Source organism: Engystomops pustulosus, chromosome 10, assembly GCF_040894005.1.
Source record: "Engystomops pustulosus chromosome 10, aEngPut4.maternal, whole genome shotgun sequence".
Taxonomy (NCBI): Eukaryota; Metazoa; Chordata; class Amphibia; order Anura; family Leptodactylidae; genus Engystomops; species Engystomops pustulosus.
In genome coordinates, this window is record NC_092420.1 from 53,090,979 (window position 1) to 53,118,290 (window position 27,312).

The 27,312-nt window shown below is 38.8% G+C and overlaps 2 protein-coding genes across 8 annotated transcripts in view; one reads left to right on the forward strand and one right to left on the reverse strand.

Moving 5' to 3' along the window:
• Positions 1-16,379, reverse strand: part of AKNAD1 (AKNA domain containing 1) — a 60,138-nt gene extending 43,759 nt beyond the window's left edge. The window contains exon 1 of the mRNA XM_072128499.1: positions 15,469-16,379. The gene's annotated coding sequence lies outside the window, so the exon portion shown is untranslated. The remainder of the gene's footprint in view (positions 1-15,468) is intronic.
• The window catches only part of GPSM2 (G protein signaling modulator 2), a 38,530-nt gene that overhangs the window by 886 nt on the left and 10,332 nt on the right, over positions 1-27,312 (forward strand). Inside the window, exons 1-7 of one of the 7 annotated variants that reach the window (XM_072128502.1) lie at positions 5,253-5,341; positions 5,523-5,580; positions 7,994-8,279; positions 11,567-11,788; positions 11,997-12,132; positions 12,688-12,830; positions 14,074-14,197. In XM_072128502.1, the coding sequence (XP_071984603.1) occupies positions 8,218-8,279; positions 11,567-11,788; positions 11,997-12,132; positions 12,688-12,830; positions 14,074-14,197 (687 nt within the window). In that variant the 5' untranslated portion in view covers positions 5,253-5,341; positions 5,523-5,580; positions 7,994-8,217. Of the gene's footprint in view, positions 1-5,252; positions 5,346-5,522; positions 5,581-7,993; positions 8,280-10,739; positions 10,988-11,566; positions 11,789-11,996; positions 12,133-12,687; positions 12,831-14,073; positions 14,198-27,312 lie in introns of those variants that run through there. The other 6 variants (XM_072128503.1, XM_072128501.1, XM_072128506.1 and 3 more) reach the window with 6 other exon arrangements.

Genomic DNA, 27,312 nt, shown 5'->3' on the forward strand with positions numbered 1-27,312 from the left:
TAAAGCAACACTTCATTGGCTGTTAGAAGGTGTTGACAGAACTGCAATATCTTTGGAGGTCCTCCTGCTGGACCAACCATTTTTCCTCTACAGAGAGACCCCGGAGAGAAGCTACAACGAGAGTCTGAATTTGCCCTCCTTCTTTCAACTGTATTGGTTGCCTCAGGGGGGTGATACAATTGAATGATGTTGAAGAACAGGTAGCAATAAGTTACTGCTTAAAATGCCATGTTGGCACTTCACGGGAAAATAAGTGGATTTTGGTTGAAATTTGGGCACTCTGTCTCCTAAAGGTTCGCCATCACTGTCCTAGAACATTGGGGCAGATTTATCAAGCTGTCTAGAAGTAAGAATGTTCTTAGTTGTCTATGGCAACCAATTACAGCTTCCCATATTCATGGGCACTGGTAAAAATTAAGCTGAGCTGTAAGAACATTCTTACTTTTAGACAGCTTGAAAAAATCTGCCGCATTGAATGACATGGACCAGTTCACTCTAAAAAATAGAACTGGTTAAGAGAACCGAACATAGAGTACAGTAGATCAGTCCATGAGTGGCCGTCACCACCACTGTCTAGATCTTTTTCCTGTATGGACAACATTTCTATCTCCTTAGCCTTGTGTTTAGAAGATTTTATAAGCATTTAAAGGAGATCTACAACCAGGATGAAGGATTGTAATCCAAGCACACATACATGCTGATGGGTGTCCTCTCCGAGATCAGCTCTTCTTTTAGCTTCCTAAGCCATTGTTTTTACATAAAAAAGTTTTTAGAAATATGCAAAGACCTGAGGGGCTCCATTGAATATATAGAGCCTGGAGCCCCTCAGGGTCATTTGTAAAATTTGTTATAGCAGAGTTATAGAAGAGCTGACTGTGTGTTACAGCTGAGATATAGCAGAGATATAGGAGAGCTGTGTTATAACCATCTCATGGATCTCATCATCTCTCAGTCTCATGTCTCTTTTTCTATGTGTCAGATACAAGTAGAATGTTCATGAGCTAAATTAAAGTGCATATAAACCTGGATCCTGATAATCTAAACACATTGTCAGTGCACAGCATCTCATACAGCACTACAGGGATCATGAAGTGTCTGCTTAGAGGGTCCCTGCCCGCACTCTGGAATTTTACACTGACCATCACTGAAAGGAGCTAAAACAGCAAGAAAACTGTAAAATTGTAAAGTAAGGGGTTAAAAATTATTTTTATTGTGCAAACATCACTAGGGGATTAAAATTTGAGAACTTTCTTTCATGGCAAAAAAAACCCTTTATTCCTGGTGGTAGATGTCCTTTAAATGTCATGTCCAAGTGTAAATTCGGATTACAATCCTCAAAACATATGCTATACATGTCCATGTGAAAAATCGTCTGTGATATGTTATCGCCCATTGACTGCTGACAAATGTCAGAGTTCAAATGTCATGTCTGTGTGGACTTGCACAACAAAAGGTAAAAAAAACTAGTCTTGTAAGGCGTAGTACAATTAGGACTTGCTAGAATTGAAAGGTGTGGGTAAGCTATTCACTTCAGTCTATGCTGCATTTTATCATTTATTAATGCTATTTATCACCATTGATGATTGCCTGCTCATCATGTGCTGGTTTGACCTATTTTCTGCCATTTGGCGCATCAGTTTTGACACTGGATGTCACTCATCACTAGGTTGGAAAATGCAGCGTAATGCATTATTGTATTTTATGCAATATATAGATACACGGCCTTCGCCCTGATGCATACAATAGGTTTCACATGTAATATACGGTAGTTAGAAACGCGTGGAAACTACCTCCTGGTGTTCCAGGTTGTTGTATAGTGGTCTATAAAATCCTACTGGGGAGTCTATAGCTTCTGTAATTAAAGGGAACTAAAAAATACAGATCTGCTTGCTTTACAAGTTGCTTCATGCAGTTTTGTTGTGAGGAAACCTCCTAGGTGTGTTCCGGAGTGTTTGGGAATTTTAGATTTCACAAGGAGTCTTTGAAGTGAAGCTCTCATTCTACATGAAGTTTAAGGCAGAAGACAAGGGGCACAGGCAGAGGTCACACTAACATTTTTCCAGAAGGGTAAAAATACTCCTTACTATTTTTGAGGAGTATATTTAGCCGAGGAGGTGTATGAAAATTTCGGTAATACATATATACAACTCATAGCCGTATATAATGTTCATAGACGCTATTTATACAAAAAAATAATCTCATTTACTATCTTCCGTACTGCACACTGTAGCCTCACACTGCACCGCACAGCCTCACACTGCACCACACAGCCTCACACTGCACCACACAGCCTCACACTGCACCACACAGCCTCACACTGCACCACACAGCCTCACACTGCACCACCTCACACTGCACCGCACAGCCTCACACTGCACCGCACAGCGTCACACTGCACCGCACAGCGTCACACTGCACCGCACAGCGTCACACTGCACCGCACAGCGTCACACTCACCACGCACACACTCACCGAACACACTGCACACACTCACCGAACACACTGCACACTAACTTCTCACACTCACAGCACACACGGCCCCGGCTCCCAATCACCCGACACTGCCCTCAGGTCCCGCCATAAATGCTGGCCACTGTGGGCAGGTAGTGGTGGAGCATGACGAGGAGCTTTGCGGCCCACATGTCTCCCCTGTGGCCGGCGCTCACGTAGCTCCCACGGATCACTGCATCCTGCTGACTCCGGACTGCTCAACCGGCACGCTACAAGGAATAATTGCCAAGCGTAACTTTATGCATGGCAATTATTTTGGAGGGTAATGGCGCCTCATCATGCGTCTATGCGATCTCTGGGCACAGGGAATCCTTTAAGGGTTTTTTTTTTTGTAATGCCAAGCTCTCCTTGAGGCCTAATGCACACAACCGTTGTTTTGGGTTGACCATGCACCCTGATTAAGTTTTATGGGCTCATGCCCATGGCTGTGGATTCCTCAGCCTGGTGTGTAAGCCAACTTCCCAAGCTGCAGGAGGGTGAATTAAAACTGCCATGGCCCTGCTGGGCTGTAGGGATATTATTGCTCCTTTAGTCAAGAATCACTTCCTACATGTGGTACTAGAATCGGCTTCTTGGGGAGTAATAAGGGGAGCTACTTACTAGGACAGAGCTGCTGTGGACTATGAAGTTGCAGCTCATTCATCTTGTACTTGACATTCCTATTTATAGTGTATTCCTTTGTGCATATAGTTCATGCTGTAAATGTTAATTTCAGACGCTTTTAAAAATAGAAATGAGATCATCTATTATGCGACAAAAGGGCTGTAAGGGCTGTACGCATATAAAAAGCACTCGTCTCTATGGTACGTGTCATTGTATTCTAATGCCGCTCCTTCATTTGTAGCTAGTGATTACTTTGGGCTTGCCCGGGCCGGGAGGAGGCCATTTGTTTTATTAGTATGGTCTGGTCCGTAAACTACATGTGCTTGTGGATAAGTTTCATATGTTTGGCCAAGTGCTTAGTAACAGAAGAAGGAGCCCATGAGTGATGACTCTAGATCTGTATACTGCTTTACAGAACGTTTCCACCTCCTGCAGGACTGGTGGAGGCTGACAGGGAGAAAATATGGTTTATGTTATGTGTTGGACATATAGTATCCTTTGGATCTGCATGTTTTATCAATGAGGAAGTCGAACAAGGCCTCAACACAGGAGGTGTTGTCATAGGGACATAGAAGAGATGTAGTAGAATTGCAACCTATATCTTTATAAGGCCCTCTAGTATCTAGTAGTCAAATTAACCCCCATCCGTAATCCCTATTACAGTGGTGGGGAACCCATAGCACACGTCCCAGAGATTGCACTCAGAGCCCTCAGCATTTAGACCATTTGTGTGGATGATGTCTAATACTACTGGGGAACACTCATTTTGGAGCCTTAAAAGTTGGAACTGTTTTTGGAAACCTTATTCACCCTACCCCTTCCCTCTACTTTTTGAGATCTGGCATTGCTACCTCATGAGGTTTGAGGCTGCTCAAACTAGTCATCACTCAATAGTGGAGTATCAGTGAATGCAATCGTCACTCAATTTTGTAAATTAATGTCATATTTTGTGACTGTTGATAGATTTTCTTTCAGGTTGCTGAAATCTTGTTTCTGGACATTGTTGTTTCATGGACATTCGTGGTGGATGTTCCACCAGTGATCAACCATCATCCCATCTTCCACATGCTCTTCTTCCATTGTACTTATTTCTTGATGGAAACTAGCAACATCTCATAAACTGGAGCTGCTAGAGAGATATAGAATCACCAGAATCACCCAGAATCAGGTGACAAACTCCAGTCACCATGAAAAAATGTTTTTTTTGTTCCCCAGTGTTCTTATTGAAGTTATTGGAGCTCCTGCTCTATGATCCTGCTTGTTTGGGGATCCCGGGAGGGAAGCTACAACATTTATCCATATTTCCTCCTCTCCTCTTTTCACTTGATATTGGTGACCTCTGGACGCTGATACTGGGAGAAATAAGTTACTGCTTAAAAGTAAGCTTTTGCCAGATTTTCACTCATAAACCTAATGGCAGGTGCTCATAGCACTATAGTAACTCTTGACTAGACTGAAAGGACAAAAAGCATATCTCTGATACTATATAGTCGGTACTGGCAGATCCACACTGTGCAGGGACACCCGCTATTCATCAAGCACTAGGAGACATACAGCACAGTATTAGTGATTGTTTCACAAGGAAAGTAATTATTTATCAAAAACATTCATGAGAAGATGGATGATTGTGTATGATGCGTGAGGAGATTCCAGCCATTGACTGGATGACTAGCATCTTGTTTGCTAGATTCATAAGGAAAGCCCTCAGGGGTCGGGGGCAGAGGTCTTGTTATTGCTCCACCTCCCAAAGGACTTCTGGGGTTCTCCGACCAACCTGAAGTTCCAACAATGTACATAGATTTAGCAGTTCACATTACCTGTGACACCACCAGGCGCACTCCCCCCCCTTACGACCACTTGGAGTGGAGGTGGCGTAAATGGGGAAAGGCTGTTTGCAAGGAATTGGGTCTATGTCAGGCTTTGAATGCCAGAAATCTGCTGTCCAAGCCCTGATATATTGCTCTCCCCATAGACTAAATAGATTTTTATTTGGGTTTGTTTTTGGCATGTCTCATCTGGAACACAAAGCTAGTGACACAGCTGTATGGCCCATCCCATAAGGTGACACATACACGGCCTGTAAGACTGGTTTATGGGCGATGACTTGTGCGAATTCACTTTACGTGTGGGTAAATCTCATGTGAGGTGATGTCTAAGGCTTGCTTTACCATGAGGTCCTGGACTCTGTATTTAGAGGATCCATGATGGATTATGACAGATTTTTGCTGTAAGTGAGTAACAATAATGAATATCACTATAACATTACATTCTGGACTATTCCGCTTGCCTACAGGTACAGACTGTATACTCTATCCGCTGTAGCAGGTTGAATTTACTTCTTTGTAACTACAATTTATAAATGGGACTGGAATGTAATATAAGTGACATTGTATTTTTCTTTATTACAGGCTATTCCACAGTATTCTGCAGAGGAATAAGCTGGCAGCATTTCCCCTGACGGTTCAGGTAGGAGCTTCCAATGCTTTTTAGTGCTTTGTGTGGCTCAGATTTCCATCATCTCATACACTCACTTTGCTACCAGTTTCTTATAGTTCATTTATCTGTGTGGATGAATAGACATAAGCGCTCATCACACCCATACAATGATCATTACAACTCATCACATATTCTCAGTTGCCATGTCATTGCGATATACATAGTATATTCTTTCCCAGTCTGGCACTATAACTATAGAAAGTGGGCGATTTGCTTGTGAATGTACAGACGCTGATATTATTCTCCCCCCTTGCCTCTTTTCTTTGCTGTGATTCATTGCTGCTCGCACGTAATTCATTGTAATTTTGGAAAATTAAACTGGACGTATTTTGCTGCTGCTATAGGTGTATGAGACTAGGAACATTTCAATTGGAAGTTTTTAGGGAAAGTAGGACTTTTAATGGTAAACATATTAGGGAATTACAGAATAGGAGGGTTTCACTTGCATCCACAAGAACTGGCAGCAGCAGGATTTTTTTTTTTTTTGAGCCAAGAGTTTTATATTTTAGTGTAGTGGATAAGTCTTTAGAAAAACGTATACATTTGTAAATGAAGAAACTAGTCATCTGAAAATTAAGGGATGGATTCCTCCAGTTGTCTGTATGACACACGGCCGAAACATGTACCTTTCTTCTTGAATGTACTGTAAAAGAGTTTTAAAAAAGATACATGATAAAAAAAAATCTATGCTTACGGTATACCAGGATAGAACCCGGATAGAATAAAAGGCCAGGGCATTTTACAACTTTAGCTGCAGAGGTCTGGAGAAAGCGTTAGCTGCTCTCTGGCTTCTCCGAGCTTTAAATGTTTCTACATGTTTGAGTATAGATGGAGAAACTGGGAAATGGGCGAATAAGTTTTCTTAGATGGGTCAAGGACATAGTTGCCTCTTTTGCAGCCCCCTTACCATCAAGCATTACTTTTAAGAAGCCTAATGACATGATGTGGGGTCAAAGGCAAAGCAGTATATCTATACCAGAAGGAACAGATTCTCAACTGTGGACAGTGCTGTTTTCACATGGTTGCATCTCTTCAGTAAAGTGTAGGAAGCTGGTTTAGCTGAGTGAGAGGCTTTTGACTAGGGTCAGGGAGTATGAGTTCTTATGGAGAGTTTGCAAACTGAAGTTGGAGAATTGTCAGTCAACACAAAGAGAAAGAGATCCATGTACATATACTGCTGGTATTGTATATAGGACACCATATTGCTAGTAATTGGCGTCACTGATGACTGCATCTCTTTGCCATAAATTGTCCTTTATATTAGTTTCACTACCTTGAGAATCTCTACTATAGCAGAAGTCTGTGGACCAAAATCTTAGAGTCACTGAATTGCAAACTGTTCTAGATCATTTAGCTGATCGTATAGAATAAAGCGTAGGACGGTGGCACATTTATGGCATCTTTAGTGGACTGAATTCTGTCTGGGTCTATTGCACCTGTACTACAGTAATGAAGCCAGACATGGTAATCCCCCAGTGCACATGCCCACAAATACATGGGGCATATGTGATCTCTGCCGGAGGCAATCTGAGATGGAGAACAATTAAGGTTTGTCAAATATGCCAGGAGAAATGGGGTTAATAGCGATTTTCTGCTGACGTGCTCCCTTTAACTTGTTTTTTTACCACATGCTGATCACCAGAAACAAGTTTCAAAAAACAATGGTGGATTTCCTGAGTATTTTTTTCCCTTCTTAGAAAACACCATTGTTGATAATGTTGTGTAGGTACATTTCATTTGACATGGTGACAGGTATGAAACCTCTGTGAGCATTGTATGTGTAAGAACATGCAGCAGACAGATGGCAAACAAGTGACTAATAAAGCAGATGTCCCAGCGTGAAGTAGCTGAAGTCAGACCGTGTTTCTGACTACTTCTCTGTTCTATAAAACATGGCTGAATACTGAATCCTGTAAAATAGAATGAGGCTTGTGTGTGGCTGGAAGCTTATCTGGGACCAATCATTTGCTTGTGAAAAATCTCAAATTGATCATCTCTCGTCATACGCACAAGCTGTCTGTGCGGTGTGTGATTCCGGTAATCGTCTTGCATGATGCTGGCCTGACGCTTGAATATGTTCTGACATCATTGTTAATGATATAATCTCTAGATAAGGTGATTCCAAAGAGCTTTGATGCAATCTGATACCGCTTTAAAACTTGGCCCGCATGCTACCTCCACAGCGAGCGATTGTATTGCACTTCCCAGCGTCTTGTCTGCCTTAGTCACCATAGCTACAGTGTGACACATGTCTCCCTAAGTCATTGACTGCTCAGTCAGAATGGATCACTTTGCTTTTTCCACCCTGTAAGTGCTGCTTTGGTCTGCTGCTGGAAAAACAAAAGTGAGACCTCAAGCAAAGCATCTTGTCTTCCTTCTACAGAATGGGAGCCGGACGGAACCGGGAAAGGTCCAGGAAGCAGGAACTGCTTGGACACTATTTCTCTCATAAATAAAAGAAGATTCTTGGTCATTAAAGATCGGATTTCCCTCTTTTCTTTGGATATATTCCTTCTTCATAGAGGGGGAAAATAATCTTTTGGCAGCAGACATATTATAGGTTTTTGTTTCTTTACCTTTCCAATGTAAGTGTGAGAATGCATCGCAATGGAGGGGACTGACGTTATAATAAGCATGCGCGAGGACCCTAGTTTTCATGTGCGCTACAGGTAAGACCATTGCTGTTTTTTATAGTAGTAGCAGCATTGACCTAGATACTGACTAGTTATATAGAAAGATGCATTCAGGTTTCATTTGGCAAAGTTCAATTATATAATTTCTAATTTTCAGACTTTTTTTTTCTTACTTTGCCCTCATCCAATGTGACATGTATCAGGGCAGATGACCTGTGGGGTTGTATATGTTGAGTTAATGATATTCTGATAGTTTGTGCTTTATCTACTCATTGTGTAGAATCAAAAGCATTATTGGCATTCTCTAAAATCTTTAGGTGAAGTATGAAATCTCAAAGGGTGGGGGGGTTTAATTAAGGGACTGAACAAGAAAAAAATGACAACTAATTAATGAAAATCATTGCAAATTGAACAAACCTATCAGCAAGCTATTTTTTTATCATTTCGGCCTTTTATTCAATGGGGTAAGAGGAAGTAAATATTTATATGATATTTCAGAGAAATGTGTATACAGTATAAAGTATTAGGCTCCAGTTCAGACATGAATTTGAAATACGACTTAATGAGTTGACTGAAGGTTTTAAACATTTGTGATGCAACACCTGTATTTATCATTTTAATGCATGTAATATGTACATATGTGTATGGTTACGATAAGAGGTATTAGGAATGTCCTCCCTGCGTTAGAGGGTGGGATTTTTATGTTGGTGTGATGTAGACATCTACTGTGTAGGAGTGCTCAGTATTCACACACAAACATGACTAAACTGACATCTTCCAGACGAAAAAATATATTCATTTAATGACCTATGTGTGTTGAGAATGAGAATCTGATTTGTTAGTTTCCTTATGATGGCATACAGTTTTGTTGTATGTGTATTTTTGTAGCACTTTTGTATTACTTCTTCCTTTAATTGTAGGATTGTAAACCAAGCACACGTACATGCTATTTTAGATCCTTTTCTTTTTTTAGTCTTTTAGTCTCTTTTAGGTCCTTTTTTCTTTTCTTTTTTCGTTTTTACAAAAATGGTTCTAAAAATGAAGCAAATGAGCCTTAGGTTCATTTGCAAAAAAATTAAAACAATTTTTTTCATAAAAACAAAGGCTTAAGAAGCTAAAAGAAGAGGGGCACACACAAGTATATCAGGGTGCTTGGTTTACAATCTATGATCCTGGTGTTAGATGTCCTTTAAGTTACCCAGGCAATAGCAGCAGCTTGGCATACAGGTATGTCACGTTGGTCAGACACCCTCAGAAGCTGTATGCTTGCAAAGGCTGATGAGGCATGGTACCTGGGCTCCTTTCCTTACATTGGCATCTGTGAGATCCAAACAAATAAGGGTCCACAATGTTCATGAGTATACGGGAGATTGTCCCATAGGCTGTGGTAGTGAGAATGTTTGACCTTCGCTCCGTTCAAATGGGAGACGTGGGGGCACAATAGTAGAGCCCCTTACAATCTGGTAGTTTTTCCTCATCCAAAATATGGAAACCAGAATTCTCTATAATGCTAACTATACTTTTCTATGACACCCAATATCTGTGCATGTCTGGTTCAGCTGAACATACATATGTTTTCAATGGAAAGAAAGGAAAAAAAAAGCTTGTGCTGGGAATCATGGGCAGCAACTTGTCACCATTAAAGAGCAAAATATAGGACGCAGCAAGTCTAGTTCTTACCCCCTCCCCAGAGATCTGTTTTTTAGAGAAGAATTAATATCCTCACACAATCTTACGAATAATCAGATCATTGGGGGGAGGGGGAGTCTTTCTCACTAATTCGAATGAAGCAACAGGTTACACGTGTGCACCATTCAGTATGGCTATCTATGTTTGGCCCCTCCTGTGTATTAAATGGAGCGGCAAGATGAACTTTAGACCTGCCACTCCATCTATTAGTGGGAAGTGGACCCCCATTCCTGTAATCTGCCACCATCTATATGAGTAGAGGACCACTCTATAGGTAATGAGATTTCCTTGTAAAATGATTAGTCTGTCATGTGATGGAGTCGGCGCAACTTGGTTTACTTTCTTTTTTCATGAGATACAGAATGCCGAATGCAGATGAGAACTGGGCCTAACATGCATGTGGTAGCTTTTAGAACAAAGTGTGAAAGGGACATGAACCTGTCTGGTTTATGCCAGAACGCCAATGGGCTAATGCTTGTACTTATCGCCGCGTGGTAAGCTGTTATGACAGGCGAAAGGGTTGACCAGCTAACCCTGTGCATGAAACCTGTCTGAGCCAATAATGATTTGCAGGAGGCTTGTGTGTTATAGGAAATGTAACACAGACCTATTGATTATATGATGAGCTCCATGATATAAGAGGGCAGTATGTGCTGTGTGCACACCCTACTACCTGATGGGAAATAAGGGAAATGAATAACATTGATGCTAATTGGTCGTGTCACTTAACATGTGGTGGTCAGAGCAGACGGCCTAGGAAGGGATTAGCCCAGATTACCCATGTTGTGTCTTTAATCTCAACTCGGTTCCCAATGGCACATCATATTTTCCAAACCATTCCAGGGTTTGCCTCCTACACAAGCTGTAATATCTGCTGGATGGCTTTCTACATCTGTTTTCCTTCTCCTGTTGAAGACTTGCATGTAGCAGGGGCATGGATTATTCATTAGGATTCCTGGGTACCCTCGGCATGTTCTCTTCCCAGGAGACGTCCGGCTCGCCGTGCTGACAATGTCAGTCATGACTTTCTGTTTAGGATGTAGGAAGTCTCCAAGGTATGAAATGTTTTGTGTCTTTTAGGTTTGTTTGGTTCGGGAGTGTGTGTTCCTTGCTCGTTATAATGTTTGTGTATAACGGGCATTTCATTTGATTCCTCTTTTCCTGTAGAGGTACTAGTTATCATGAGATGCTCTGGTTCTTGTGGTTTCGGTTTCTTCTAGATACCACTTGTATTGTGAAGCCTTCTATACAAGTTTTTCTTGTAGTCATTGGCTTGTGGAAGGAGCCTAGAAGTATTGGTACAAACATGGGAAAGATTAAAGTATGTGATATTAGTCATCTATTGTGTGCTAGGCCCTTACTGACGCTCTGCTCTACTTTTCGGGAGGTTGATTGCTCCTATTTATTAATTTATACACTGAGACCTTTGTAAGGGAAGATCCCTGCTGTTTCACAGCTGAAACCTCATAAATCATTCAAGTCCTAACACAAATCCAGTACTCTATGGGCATTAACCCCCCCACTCCTGGTGCTGCTGATCTGTACAGGAATCGCTTGGTGCTATATACACTTTTATCCTTGTTTACAATGCCTTCCCTTCCTTGGTCTCATAAAATACACTATTCTGTTCTAAGAATGGAGGCGTCCTGTCTGGAGCTGGCCTTAGAAGGAGAACGGTTGTGCAAAGCTGGAGACTGTCGAGCTGGCGTGTCCTTTTTTGAGGCGGCGGTGCAAGTGGGCACGGAAGATCTGAAAACTCTCAGTGCCATATACAGCCAACTGGGCAATGCATATTTTTATCTGCACGAATACAACAAGGCATTGGAATACCACCACCACGACCTAACACTAACAAGGTAAGATTGGGCTTGTTTTCATGGTTTTACTCCAGGGTTTTGTCTGATGTTTAAAGAAATAAAGTAAATTTGTAGAAGAAAAATTTTTCTGAATGAGGTTGCTTCTATAGCATAGGAGGATCTCTGCAAAACCCATTCATATTTTTGGGACACTCTTACATTTCTGCAATAAATCTACATTTTTATGTGAAACTTAATTTTTTTACAGGACCATTGGTGACCGTCTTGGAGAGGCTAAAGCTAGCGGGAACCTTGGTAACACCCTGAAAGTCTTGGGTAATTTTGATGAAGCAATATTATGTTGTGAGCGGCATTTGGAAATCTCCCGTGAGTTGTATGATAAGGTGAGCTGACTGGAAGAATGTGCAGGAATATGCCCAAACATGCAGGACCTACTGCAGATTATCTTCATTGTTCTCCCTGCTGCAGGTTCAGTATGCAGATCTTGTTACATTTAGTCTGCCTATAGGATTTTCACGTAATTCATAAGACCCCCACCACCACTACACACCAACTTCCCATTCGTAAAATGTGATAGTTTTGATGTATTGGTACCTGTTATTCCATACCGTTTATAAATTGTCACAGTATTCTGTAGAGATGTTTGAAGAGAATGCTCCAGAATTGAGGTTAACATTGTATCTGCAAACTCAATGTGGGGACACAAGTCATTGTTTTATTCGCTAGTGTTTATAACCGCTGTTTGGTGCAGTCATGTGTTCTTCTGTGTGATCTTATTCATCATGGTCTTCAGAAAAATGGTAACCTTGTTAAGTTCAATTGGCTGAAGCTGATGGATTTGCCTCTTTTCTGAAAGTGGCTGTAAAATGTGTAAAATTGTTAATATTGCCTTCTACTGTGTGAAATTACGTTACTTTTTTCCATTCTGTTTCATACAGGTTGGGGAGGCAAGAGCATTATATAACCTAGGAAATGTGTACCACTCCAAGGGTAAGAACCTGGCATGTACAGGGACAAGGGACCCTGGAGAGTTTCCTGAGGAGGTTAAAGTGGCTTTACAGAAGGCCGTGGATTATTACGAGTAAGTCAGAACTGCCTTTAACAGTCCTCTGCATTTAAGCACAGTTATGGAGCATTAATTCTGCATCCAGCGACAATATTCCTCAGGCTAGGACTGCACAGTAACCTAAGGGCTGTGTAGGTTTTTTTATACTATAGAAATTAACAAAGGTTATTCACAGAGTGAATTATAGATTGTAATTGTAAATTATAAAGGAGCATTTAATACAAAAAGTAAGGCCCTGTGTATTTCTATGGATTCATACACACAGCTGTGGTTTTGATGGTCCGGTGTGTGGGCCAACTGAGCTTAGGCTACATTCACACACATGTATGGGGGACGTATACACTTCTATGGGCTCACGGCCCTGCACGGGAGCGGTACGGTGCAGCACACGTGCGGCACCGTACCGCTCCGTAGCCCGGGAAAAGATAGGACATGTCCTATCTCTTCCCGTGATACGGCGCCGTGTGCTGTATCTTCCTATGGAGAGGGGCAGGGGTGAGCAGCAGTACGGCGGGCATACATCGTGTGAATGTAGCCTTAGTCAGTCCTTTTCTTCTGCCAATGGTGCGGACACACAGGCTGTAAACAACAGACTACGGGGGTCCATTATCGGTAATATTAGGCCTCAAACATTTCATGTTCTGATGGATGTTGCAAACGCTACACCAACACTGTGGCTCCTTCTTTCTTAAATTCCAGAGGTTTGACTTTAACCAATAATAAAGTAATGGTATATCCTAAGAATTTGCTTTTAATTTATGAGGTAGAAATGCTTCTTTAATCTGTCTATACTTTGGGCCAGATAAACTGATGATATACAGGCAGTCCCCGGGTTACATACAAGATAGGGTCTGGAGGTTTGTTCTTAAGTTGAATTTGTATGTAAGTCGAAACTGTATATTTTATAATTGAAGTTCTAGACAATTTTTTTTCTTTTGCCCCAGTGACAATTGGAGTTTCAAAATTTTTGGTGTAATTGGACCAAGAATTATCAATAAAGCTTCATTACAGACACCTTACAGCTGATCATTGCAGTCTGGGACTATAGTAAAGCATCCAGAGAGCTTCACCAGAGGTCACAGTGGGCAGAGGGGTCCGTCTGTAACTATGGGTTGTCTGTAAGTCGGGTGTCCTTAAGTAGGGGACCGCCTGTACACCGTAGTCTTACAGACTATGATTCACACAGTGTAAACATTACACATCCATTTTGGAGGATTATGTAAAAATAATAATGATGATTTGTTTTCTCTATGAACAGGGCAAACTTGGTAATTGTCACAGAGCTCAGTGACAGAGCCGCTCAAGGACGTGCTTATGGGAACCTGGGAAACACTCACTATTTGCTTGGAAATTTCCGAAAAGCTGTCATGTCCCATGAGCAGGTAGGCTATTACGAATGTCAGGTCCTGTCTACTTCTATGGCTATTGGGAAACTTACTTCAGCCATTACTATCACTATCACTATCATTAAAATCCATTCAAGGTTTTCTGAAACTTTCACTGTGATGAACAGGACAATCTTCAACATCTCTTATACTTGTTCTTTCTCACTTGTCATGGAAATGTGAATTAACGAACAAATAGTGTTGAAGCGAGCTGTGACACAATGTCAAACAGTGTGCGTCTCCATCTCTATTGAGAAAAATAGCATCCAGTGTGGGCAAGGAGAAAACCTTTGCTAGGACCATAATCATGGTTTCTAATACAGTGGGTTTAGTGGCACTTACTGATCTCTGTCACACCGACTTGGGTGCAACCACAAAGGGTCTTAACACCAAAAAGAGCCCCAATAAGAAAATTCGAAAAAGTTTTTTGTGTATGTGGGCACGCTCAAAAACGGTTTCGGAAGTGAATCACAATATTTAATACCACATTCAAAGTATAAATAAAATAGATAAAAACATTCACAATGGTCTTGATATAATAACAGATGGTTTAAATTTCTACATGTACTGGAATTTGATTATTACTCGATAGCTCTGACAAATATGAAGTGTGTATACACTTATGTGTTTACTGTAAACTTATGTGTTTACTGTGGACTAATGTGTTCACTGTAAACTTTTGTGTTCACTGTAAACTTTTATGTCCACTGTAAACTTCTGTGTCCACTGTAAACTTCTGTGTCCACTGTAAACTTATGTGTTTTACTGTAAACTTATATGTTTACTGTAAACTTGTGTGTCTACTGCAAACTTATGTGTCTACTGTAAACTTATGTGTTTACTGCAAACTTATGTGTTTACTGCAAACTTATGTGCCCACTGTAAACTTATGTGTTTACTGTAAACTTATGTGTTTACTGTAAATATCAGATAAAACAACGTTACACAAAAATCAATTGAACTTGCATGCATGAAAAAATATATTAAAATGTCCAAAAAAATTTTTGTCAATCCTAAGAAAACAGAAGGCAAAAGACAAAAAACAATAATCAATAAACAATAAATGTCCAAAGTTGTGAGTCCTAAAAAGTAAAAAGTAAAAAGTAAAAAGTAAAAGTCCAGAATCAAAAACGGAATTCAGCTTTGTATAGTAGATTGATATCCAGGAGGTTTTGCTATTTAAACAGGATGCAGGGCCCTACACCTGTAAAGACTCATATATATTTTCGCCTTTTTACGAGATTTAAAATAGAAGTATAGACACTCACGGTTGGTTGGCAACAATGGTTCTGATTGTCCTTAGAATTATGTTGCTGCTCTCGATGTGCCGGGGTGGAGAAAAAACAATCCAGATATCCACATATGTTGTGGTTAGCGGCCTTCCACATGTAGTGGAGTCTGTGGACGCCGTTTGGAAGCGTGGTCTCAAGGCGTTGCGGGATGTCAGTCCACACGCATCCGCTAGACTGAATGGATCCTCCTCCTCCTAATCCAGATCGAGCGACTAAACTGTGTCGCAAATAGTGCGACTGTAATGTGTCGCAGATGGTGCCGTGCTACTCACTGGGTGCGGTCGTGCTCGTCAATGGATGTAGTCTTTCAAGTTGAGGCTCCAAGTGGTGCACTTTAGTTTGTAAACTTTCTCAAGTGAGTGTCTTTTCTTTTCTTTTGTAGGTGATATTGTTATTGCAAATGAGTCATAAAATCAGTAGCTAGACGCGTTTCGAAGCGTGATGCTTCTTCCTCAGTAGCTCTATATTTAAAACCTCCATGTTGGAACACTTCCTTAAATACCCCTTCCGGGCTCAAGAATTATCCGGTTTGGATTTTTCCGGATTGGGTTAAATTACAAAAACCTGACCTGGATCAATCTACTTTGATGTGTTTCAATTCTTTTTCGGATAATGCTGCATTGTTTCAATACATTAATTGAAAAAACCATAAATCATAGACTAAAATTGTAAATATTCATGTTGGACAGACATATTAAATGAAAATGTAACAAAAAATATACACAGAATAATGTACAGACACTAATGTAATAGTGTAAAATGGGAGTTTTTTTTGGGGAAGAGGATTTTGTAACGATATTACCCAAGTTTCTATTTTGTCGACTAATCGACATAATCTTGTGTCCATAGTTTCAAAATATATGGAAGACACCATTCTCTGTAGGGTATTTTTGTATATATATGTTTTTTGTGCACATGGTTCAGTACAAAAGATACTTATAGATAATGACCAATATATGTATATATATGAAAAACGGTTGGGGGATTTTCATGGGTTTCATAATGGGTGGGGGAAGCTGGAAGGGGCCACATGTGCTGGTATACAGCCCGACTAATGTTGCCTGCGTTACGGCTGCCTCCATCCAATTTATAAAAAACCAAATATTTCGAGTTCTGCATTGAGACCCTTTGGTGCCATCGTGTCGAAGGTGAAAATGAATCTTGATTCCATTCTGGACATTTTAGCGATGTAATCTCCACCCCTCCAGTCTTTTTTTACTGATTGTATCGCACAGAATTTTAATTGTGTTGTATCCATGTTGTGGGCTGTTTTGAAGTGTTTTGACAGAGTATGGGTTTCTAAACCTTTCTTAATATTCCTTAAATGTTCAGCGATTCTCTCTTTTAGGGGTCTGATCGTCCTTCCAATATACTGTTTTTGACAGGGGCACATTATCATGTAAATTACTCCACTACTGTTGCAAGTGAGGAGTTCATTAATGTTATGTGTTGATTCATTGCTAGATGAAGTGACCTTTTGAGTGCGTTTCGTAAAAGTGGTTTTCTTACAACAAACACAATCTCCGCATCTAAAAAAGCCTTTTAAATTCAGCCAGGTTTTATTTAAGGTTTTTGATTTGGTCTTGATAGAGGGAGCTATTTGAGAGCCTAAGTTGGGAGCTTTAGTGTAAATAATGGGTGGTTTCTCCGGTAAAAGTGTGTGGAGTGTTCTATCATTCTTCAAAATGTCCCAATGTTGGGTAATGATTTTCTGTAGTTTTTTGTATTGTGTGTTATATGGAAAAATAATTTTACTTTGATTCTCTCGTGCGGTATCTAGTGAAGTTTCTTGTGAAAGTGGAATTTTTTCTTTGATCAAATCCTCTCTTTTTAATTGTCTCGCTTTTGTTAAAGCAGAGGATAGTGTTGTAGTGGTGTAATTCTTTTCTTGAAACTGTACTGTTAATTGGTTAGCTTCTTCCTCAAATTTTTCAGTGGTCGTACAATTTCTCCTTAAGCGTCGATATTGACCAAAAGGTACATTTTCAAGCCATCTAGGAAGATGGCAACTATGTTTAGATATATAACTGTTTTTGGATGTTGGTTTTATGTATGTGCTGCATTCTAACTTGTTATCCACTATATCAATTTGCAAATCTAGAAACTCTACCTTTGTTTTGCTTATATTAGGTGAAAATTTCAAATTATATGTGTTTGTGTTCAATGTTGAAATGAAATCATATAACTCTGTCTCACTTCTGTCCCAAATCAGGATGATGTCATCTATATACCGATGCCAGAGCACCAGGCCGTCGCCAAGCCTGCAATCTATAACTTGCTCCTCCCAATAAGCCATGAACAGATTAGCAAAGCTTGGCGCGAACCTGGTGCCCATGGCCGTACCGGATACCTGTAAATAAAAATCCCCTTCAAAGTAAAAATAATTATGTTCTAAGATAAATCGGATACAATCCAATAGAAAATTGATTTGTTCGTCTTTTAGGGAAACTGTTTTTCTCAAATGGTGTTCCACCGCTTCAACACCTAAGTCATGTTTGATGCATGTGTATAAAGAACTTACATCTAATGTTGCGATGGTCCAATTTTGTTTCCACTCTAAATTTTCTAATATCCTTATGATTTGAGTGGTGTCTTTCAGGTAGCTTCTTGTTTTTTTCACATATGCTTGGAGGAAATGATCTATATATTGAGAGAGATTTGCTGTTAGGGATCCTATGCCTGAAACTATAGGTCTTCCAGGGGGTTTGGACGTGTCTTTATGAATTTTAGGCAAACAATAAAAAATGGGTATTCTGTAGTGTTTGTGTAAAATATAATTATGTTCTTTTTCTGTTATTACTTGTGCTGATAGAGCTTTGTCGACAAGAATGTTTAATTGTTCTGTATAGGAGTCAGTGGGGTCGCATAAAAGTTTATGATATGTGTCCGTGTCTCTCAATTGTCGTAGACATTCAATGTTGTAGTCAGAGGTGTCTTGCAACACAATCCCCCCCCCTTTATCTGCTGGACGTATGGTTAAATCATTATTTTTCTGTAACATTTTTAATGAATGTTGTTCTGATTTAGTTAAGTTTGAATATTTATTTGTTTGTTTCAGCTTGTTGACATCTTTCTTGCAGGATATTTTAAAGGATGTCATTTCTTTGCTCATTTCTTGCCGTGGGAAAAATTTTGATTTCGGTTTTAGATTAGTGTATTGGTGTAGCCCTAAACTTGTAGTGGTCTTCTCTAATGGATTTTTTAAAAAATATTTCTTTAAGCATAAATTCCTCATATATTTCTCTATGCCTACATATATTTCAAATTTATCCAAAGGGTGGCTAGGTGCAAATTTTAATCCTTTGTTTAACAGACTGACGTGATTTTTGGTGAGTGATATTTTACTTAAATTGAAAATTCCTAATGTGTCCAGTTCACCATTTGTTATAACTTCCCTACTTTTGTCTTCGGAGTGGTGTCTATTTCCGTGTCCTCTTCTAATCCTCTTTTTCTTGTGTGATGTCCTAGATGTATTTTCTGTGCTGAAACGGGTGAACTTTGTGTTGCTTGTGCATATGTCTGTGGTCTGCTGTGTGTGTGATCCCTGGTTTGTCGGTGGTTCCTCATTTCGTTGTGCTCTGTCCATGTTTTGGGTGTATACCTTTGTGAGTGTTGGTGCAATTGTTCGTGATTTGGTTGTTGGTAATTTGGAGATTGTCTGTAGTTCGACTGTTGGTGGTTGGGGTTGTAGTATGATCGTTGGTGTGTGTGTGTATGATATTTCTTCTTGCTGTAATCCGTGGTGTGATGGGGTTTCCATGGGGAGAGTTCCTCCCTTTGTTTTTGAAAAGGGGAACTCAAGTTTTGTAATGGTAAGTATCTATTTTGTAAATCAATAGATTGTGTGTTCGGATTGTACCCTTCCTGCCGTCTTGGTCTGATCGTTTTTTCTTGATGTTGGGTAGAACTTGATCTCGAAAAATTCTGTATCTTATTTTGATTCCATTTGAATTTTTTGATTTTCTTCTCTATGATTTCCTTTTCTACTCTTTCCAATTTGTTACAAATGTATTTTTGTCTATTTATAGATGCTTCATTTTCCTCAAAGGATTCTATTTGCCTCTTTTTCTCTAATATCATTGTTTCCAATCCCTCTAGCATTTGTATTCTACGTCTAATGATAAGTCCAATGATTTCTTTTGACTGACTCAATAGTAAAGTGTCCCACTCTATGTTGAATGTATCATCTTGTAAGTCCTCTGCTGGTGCTTTATGTATTCGTAATCCTTGGGGAATTATATTGTGTTCGATATATTGGCGTAATGTCTTTATTTCCCATTGTTGTTTTAACTGTTTAATCAAAAGTCTTTCTAAATCGTTAAATGTTTCTCTGACCTGTTGGTCATTTTGTGTACATTCCGTTTGTGTCCCATGTATACCCTGGTCAATGGAAAATTTATACTCGTTAATTGATTTCTTCTTATCATCTAAAAATTTCCATAGTGACATATTGGTTTTAGATGGATTCAATTCCGAAAACAGAAATCAATAGTGCTTAACACTAATAGGTGTTATCAAAAAATGGTTTCTAATACAGTGGGTTTAGTGGCACTTACTGGTCTCTGTCACACCGACTTGGGTGCAACCACAAAGGGTCTTAACACCAAAAAGAGCCCCAATAAGAAAATTCGAAAAAGTTTTTTGTGTATGTGGGCACGCTCAAAAACGGTTTCGGAAGTGAATCACAATATTTAATACCACATTCAAAGTATAAATAAAATAGATAAAAACATTCACAATGGTCTTGATATAATAACAGATGGTTTAAATTTCTACATGTACTGGAATTTGATTATTACTCGATAGCTCTGACAAATATGAAGTGTGTATACACTTATGTGTTTACTGTAAACTTATGTGTTTACTGTGGACTAATGTGTTCACTGTAAACTTTTGTGTTCACTGTAAACTTTTATGTCCACTGTAAACTTCTGTGTCCACTGTAAACTTCTGTGTCCACTGTAAACTTATGTGTTTTACTGTAAACTTATATGTTTACTGTAAACTTGTGTGTCTACTGCAAACTTATGTGTCTACTGTAAACTTATGTGTTTACTGCAAACTTATGTGTTTACTGCAAACTTATGTGCCCACTGTAAACTTATGTGTTTACTGTAAACTTATGTGTTTACTGTAAATATCAGATAAAACAACGTTACACAAAAATCAATTGAACTTGCATGCATGAAAAAATATATTAAAATGTCCAAAAAAATTTTTGTCAATCCTAAGAAAACAGAAGGCAAAAGACAAAAAACAATAATCAATAAACAATAAATGTCCAAAGTTGTGAGTCCTAAAAAGTAAAAAGTAAAAAGTAAAAGTCCAGAATCAAAAACGGAATTCAGCTTTGTATAGTAGATTGATATCCAGGAGGTTTTGCTATTTAAACAGGAATATTTACAATTTTAGTCTATGATTTATGGTTTTTTCAATTAATGTATTGAAACAATGCAGCATTATCCGAAAAAGAATTGAAACACATCAAAGTAGATTGATCCAGGTCAGGTTTTTGTAATTTAACCCAATCCGGAAAAATCCAAACCGGATAATTCTTGAGCCCGGAAGGGGTATTTAAGGAAGTGTTCCAACATGGAGGTTTTAAATATAGAGCTACTGAGGAAGAAGCATCACGCTTCGAAACGCGTCTAGCTACTGATTTTATGACTCATTTGCAATAACAATATCACCTACAAAAGAAAAGAAAAGACACTCACTTGAGAAAGTTTACAAACTAAAGTGCACCACTTGGAGCCTCAACTTGAAAGACTACATCCATTGACGAGCACGACCGCACCCAGTGAGTAGCACGGCACCATCTGCGACACATTACAGTCGCACTATTTGCGACACAGTTTAGTCGCTCGATCTGGATTAGGAGGAGGAGGATCCATTCAGTCTAGCGGATGCGTGTGGACTGACATCCCGCAACGCCTTGAGACCACGCTTCCAAACGGCGTCCACAGACTCCACTACATGTGGAAGGCCGCTAACCACAACATATGTGGATATCTGGATTGTTTTTTCTCCACCCCGGCACATCGAGAGCAGCAACATAATTCTAAGGACAATCAGAACCATTGTTGCCAACCAACCGTGAGTGTCTATACTTCTATTTTAAATCTCGTAAAAAGGCGAAAATATATATGAGTCTTTACAGGTGTAGGGCCCTGCATCCTGTTTAAATAGCAAAACCTCCTGGATATCAATCTACTATACAAAGCTGAATTCCGTTTTTGATTCTGGACTTTTACTTTTTACTTTTTACTTTTTAGGACTCACAACTTTGGACATTTATTGTTTATTGATTATTGTTTTTTGTCTTTTGCCTTCTGTTTTCTTAGGATTGACAAAAATTTTTTTGGACATTTTAATATATTTTTTCATGCATGCAAGTTCAATTGATTTTTGTGTAACGTTGTTTTATCTGATATTTACAGTAAACACATAAGTTTACAGTAAACACATAAGTTTACAGTGGGCACATAAGTTTGCAGTAAACACATAAGTTTGCAGTAAACACATAAGTTTACAGTAGACACATAAGTTTGCAGTAGACACACAAGTTTACAGTAAACATATAAGTTTACAGTAAAACACATAAGTTTACAGTGGACACAGAAGTTTACAGTGGACACAGAAGTTTACAGTGGACATAAAAGTTTACAGTGGACATAAAAGTTTACAGTGAACACATAAGTTTACAGTAAACACATAAGTGTATACACACTTCATATTTGTCAGAGCTATCGAGTAATAATCAAATTCCAGTACATGTAGAAATTTAAACCATCTGTTATTATATCAAGACCATTGTGAATGTTTTTATCTATTTTATTTATACTTTGAATGTGGTATTAAATATTGTGATTCACTTCCGAAACCGTTTTTGAGCGTGCCCACATACACAAAAAACTTTTTCGAATTTTCTTATTGGGGCTCTTTTTGGTGTTAAGACCCTTTGTGGTTGCACCCAAGTCGGTGTGACAGAGATCAGTAAGTGCCACTAAACCCACTGTATTAGAAACCATTTTTTGATAACACCTATTAGTGTTAAGCACTATTGATTTCTGTTTTCGGAATTGAATCCATCTAAAACCAATATGTCACTATGGAAATTTTTAGATGATAAGAAGAAATCAATTAACGAGTATAAATTTTCCATTGACCAGGGTATACATGGGACACAAACGGAATGTACACAAAATGACCAACAGGTCAGAGAAACATTTAACGATTTAGAAAGACTTTTGATTAAACAGTTAAAACAACAATGGGAAATAAAGACATTACGCCAATATATCGAACACAATATAATTCCCCAAGGATTACGAATACATAAAGCACCAGCAGAGGACTTACAAGATGATACATTCAACATAGAGTGGGACACTTTACTATTGAGTCAGTCAAAAGAAATCATTGGACTTATCATTAGACGTAGAATACAAATGCTAGAGGGATTGGAAACAATGATATTAGAGAAAAAGAGGCAAATAGAATCCTTTGAGGAAAATGAAGCATCTATAAATAGACAAAAATACATTTGTAACAAATTGGAAAGAGTAGAAAAGGAAATCATAGAGAAGAAAATCAAAAAATTCAAATGGAATCAAAATAAGATACAGAATTTTTCGAGATCAAGTTCTACCCAACATCAAGAAAAAACGATCAGACCAAGACGGCAGGAAGGGTACAATCCGAACACACAATCTATTGATTTACAAAATAGATACTTACCATTACAAAACTTGAGTTCCCCTTTTCAAAAACAAAGGGAGGAACTCTCCCCATGGAAACCCCATCACACCACGGATTACAGCAAGAAGAAATATCATACACACACACACCAACGATCATACTACAACCCCAACCACCAACAGTCGAACTACAGACAATCTCCAAATTACCAACAACCAAACCACGAACAATTGCACCAACACTCACAAAGGTATACACCCAAAACATGGACAGAGCACAACGAAATGAGGACCCACCGACAAACCAGGGATCACACACACAGCAGACCACAGACATATGCACAAGCAACACAAAGTTCACCCGTTTCAGCACAGAAAATACATCTAGGACATCACACAAGAAAAAGAGGATTAGAAGAGGACACGGAAATAGACACCACTCCGAAGACAAAAGTAGGGAAGTTATAACAAATGGTGAACTGGACACATTAGGAATTTTCAATTTAAGTAAAATATCACTCACCAAAAATCACGTCAGTCTGTTAAACAAAGGATTAAAATTTGCACCTAGCCACCCTTTGGATAAATTTGAAATATATGTAGGCATAGAGAAATATATGAGGAATTTATGCTTAAAGAAATATTTTTTAAAAAATCCATTAGAGAAGACCACTACAAGTTTAGGGCTACACCAATACACTAATCTAAAACCGAAATCAAAATTTTTCCCACGGCAAGAAATGAGCAAAGAAATGACATCCTTTAAAATATCCTGCAAGAAAGATGTCAACAAGCTGAAACAAACAAATAAATATTCAAACTTAACTAAATCAGAACAACATTCATTAAAAATGTTACAGAAAAATAATGATTTAACCATACGTCCAGCAGATAAAGGGGGGGGGATTGTGTTGCAAGACACCTCTGACTACAACATTGAATGTCTACGACAATTGAGAGACACGGACACATATCATAAACTTTTATGCGACCCCACTGACTCCTATACAGAACAATTAAACATTCTTGTCGACAAAGCTCTATCAGCACAAGTAATAACAGAAAAAGAACATAATTATATTTTACACAAACACTACAGAATACCCATTTTTTATTGTTTGCCTAAAATTCATAAAGACACGTCCAAACCCCCTGGAAGACCTATAGTTTCAGGCATAGGATCCCTAACAGCAAATCTCTCTCAATATATAGATCATTTCCTCCAAGCATATGTGAAAAAAACAAGAAGCTACCTGAAAGACACCACTCAAATCATAAGGATATTAGAAAATTTAGAGTGGAAACAAAATTGGACCATCGCAACATTAGATGTAAGTTCTTTATACACATGCATCAAACATGACTTAGGTGTTGAAGCGGTGGAACACCATTTGAGAAAAACAGTTTCCCTAAAAGACGAACAAATCAATTTTCTATTGGATTGTATCCGATTTATCTTAGAACATAATTATTTTTACTTTGAAGGGGATTTTTATTTACAGGTATCCGGTACGGCCATGGGCACCAGGTTCGCGCCAAGCTTTGCTAATCTGTTCATGGCTTATTGGGAGGAGCAAGTTATAGATTGCAGGCTTGGCGACGGCCTGGTGCTCTGGCATCGGTATATAGATGACATCATCCTGATTTGGGACAGAAGTGAGACAGAGTTATATGATTTCATTTCAACATTGAACACAAACACATATAATTTGAAATTTTCACCTAATATAAGCAAAACAAAGGTAGAGTTTCTAGATTTGCAAATTGATATAGTGGATAACAAGTTAGAATGCAGCACATACATAAAACCAACATCCAAAAACAGTTATATATCTAAACATAGTTGCCATCTTCCTAGATGGCTTGAAAATGTACCTTTTGGTCAATATCGACGCTTAAGGAGAAATTGTACGACCACTGAAAAATTTGAGGAAGAAGCTAACCAATTAACAGTACAGTTTCAAGAAAAGAATTACACCACTACAACACTATCCTCTGCTTTAACAAAAGCGAGACAATTAAAAAGAGAGGATTTGATCAAAGAAAAAATTCCACTTTCACAAGAAACTTCACTAGATACCGCACGAGAGAATCAAAGTAAAATTATTTTTCCATATAACACACAATACAAAAAACTACAGAAAATCATTACCCAACATTGGGACATTTTGAAGAATGATAGAACACTCCACACACTTTTACCGGAGAAACCACCCATTATTTACACTAAAGCTCCCAACTTAGGCTCTCAAATAGCTCCCTCTATCAAGACCAAATCAAAAACCTTAAATAAAACCTGGCTGAATTTAAAAGGCTTTTTTAGATGCGGAGATTGTGTTTGTTGTAAGAAAACCACTTTTACGAAACGCACTCAAAAGGTCACTTCATCTAGCAATGAATCAACACATAACATTAATGAACTCCTCACTTGCAACAGTAGTGGAGTAATTTACATGATAATGTGCCCCTGTCAAAAACAGTATATTGGAAGGACGATCAGACCCCTAAAAGAGAGAATCGCTGAACATTTAAGGAATATTAAGAAAGGTTTAGAAACCCATACTCTGTCAAAACACTTCAAAACAGCCCACAACATGGATACAACACAATTAAAATTCTGTGCGATACAATCAGTAAAAAAAGACTGGAGGGGTGGAGATTACATCGCTAAAATGTCCAGAATGGAATCAAGATTCATTTTCACCTTCGACACGATGGCACCAAAGGGTCTCAATGCAGAACTCGAAATATTTGGTTTTTTATAAATTGGATGGAGGCAGCCGTAACGCAGGCAACATTAGTCGGGCTGTATACCAGCACATGTGGCCCCTTCCAGCTTCCCCCACCCATTATGAAACCCATGAAAATCCCCCAACCGTTTTTCATATATATACATATATTGGTCATTATCTATAAGTATCTTTTGTACTGAACCATGTGCACAAAAAACATATATATACAAAAATACCCTACAGAGAATGGTGTCTTCCATATATTTTGAAACTATGGACACAAGATTATGTCGATTAGTCGACAAAATAGAAACTTGGGTAATATCGTTACAAAATCCTCTTCCCCAAAAAAAACTCCCATTTTACACTATTACATTAGTGTCTGTACATTATTCTGTGTATATTTTTTGTTACATTTTCATTTAATATGTCTGTCCAACATGAATATTTACAATTTTAGTCTATGATTTATGGTTTTTTCAATTAATGTATTGAAACAATGCAGCATTATCCGAAAAAGAATTGAAACACATCAAAGTAGATTGATCCAGGTCAGGTTTTTGTAATTTAACCCAATCCGGAAAAATCCAAACCGGATAATTCTTGAGCCCGGAAGGGGTATTTAAGGAAGTGTTCCAACATGGAGGTTTTAAATATAGAGCTACTGAGGAAGAAGCATCACGCTTCGAAACGCGTCTAGCTACTGATTTTATGACTCATTTGCAATAACAATATCACCTACAAAAGAAAAGAAAAGACACTCACTTGAGAAAGTTTACAAACTAAAGTGCACCACTTGGAGCCTCAACTTGAAAGACTACATCCATTGACGAGCACGACCGCACCCAGTGAGTAGCACGGCACCATCTGCGACACATTACAGTCGCACTATTTGCGACACAGTTTAGTCGCTCGATCTGGATTAGGAGGATCCATTCAGTCTAGCGGATGCGTGTGGACTGACATCCCGCAACGCCTTGAGACCACGCTTCCAAACGGCGTCCACAGACTCCACTACATGTGGAAGGCCGCTAACCACAACATATGTGGATATCTGGATTGTTTTTTCTCCACCCCGGCACATCGAGAGCAGCAACATAATTCTAAGGACAATCAGAACCATTGTTGCCAACCAACCGTGAGTGTCTATACTTCTATTTTAAATCTCGTAAAAAGGCGAAAATATATATGAGTCTTTACAGGTGTAGGGCCCTGCATCCTGTTTAAATAGCAAAACCTCCTGGATATCAATCTACTATACAAAGCTGAATTCCGTTTTTGATTCTGGACTTTTACTTTTTACTTTTTACTTTTTAGGACTCACAACTTTGGACATTTATTGTTTATTGATTATTGTTTTTTGTCTTTTGCCTTCTGTTTTCTTAGGA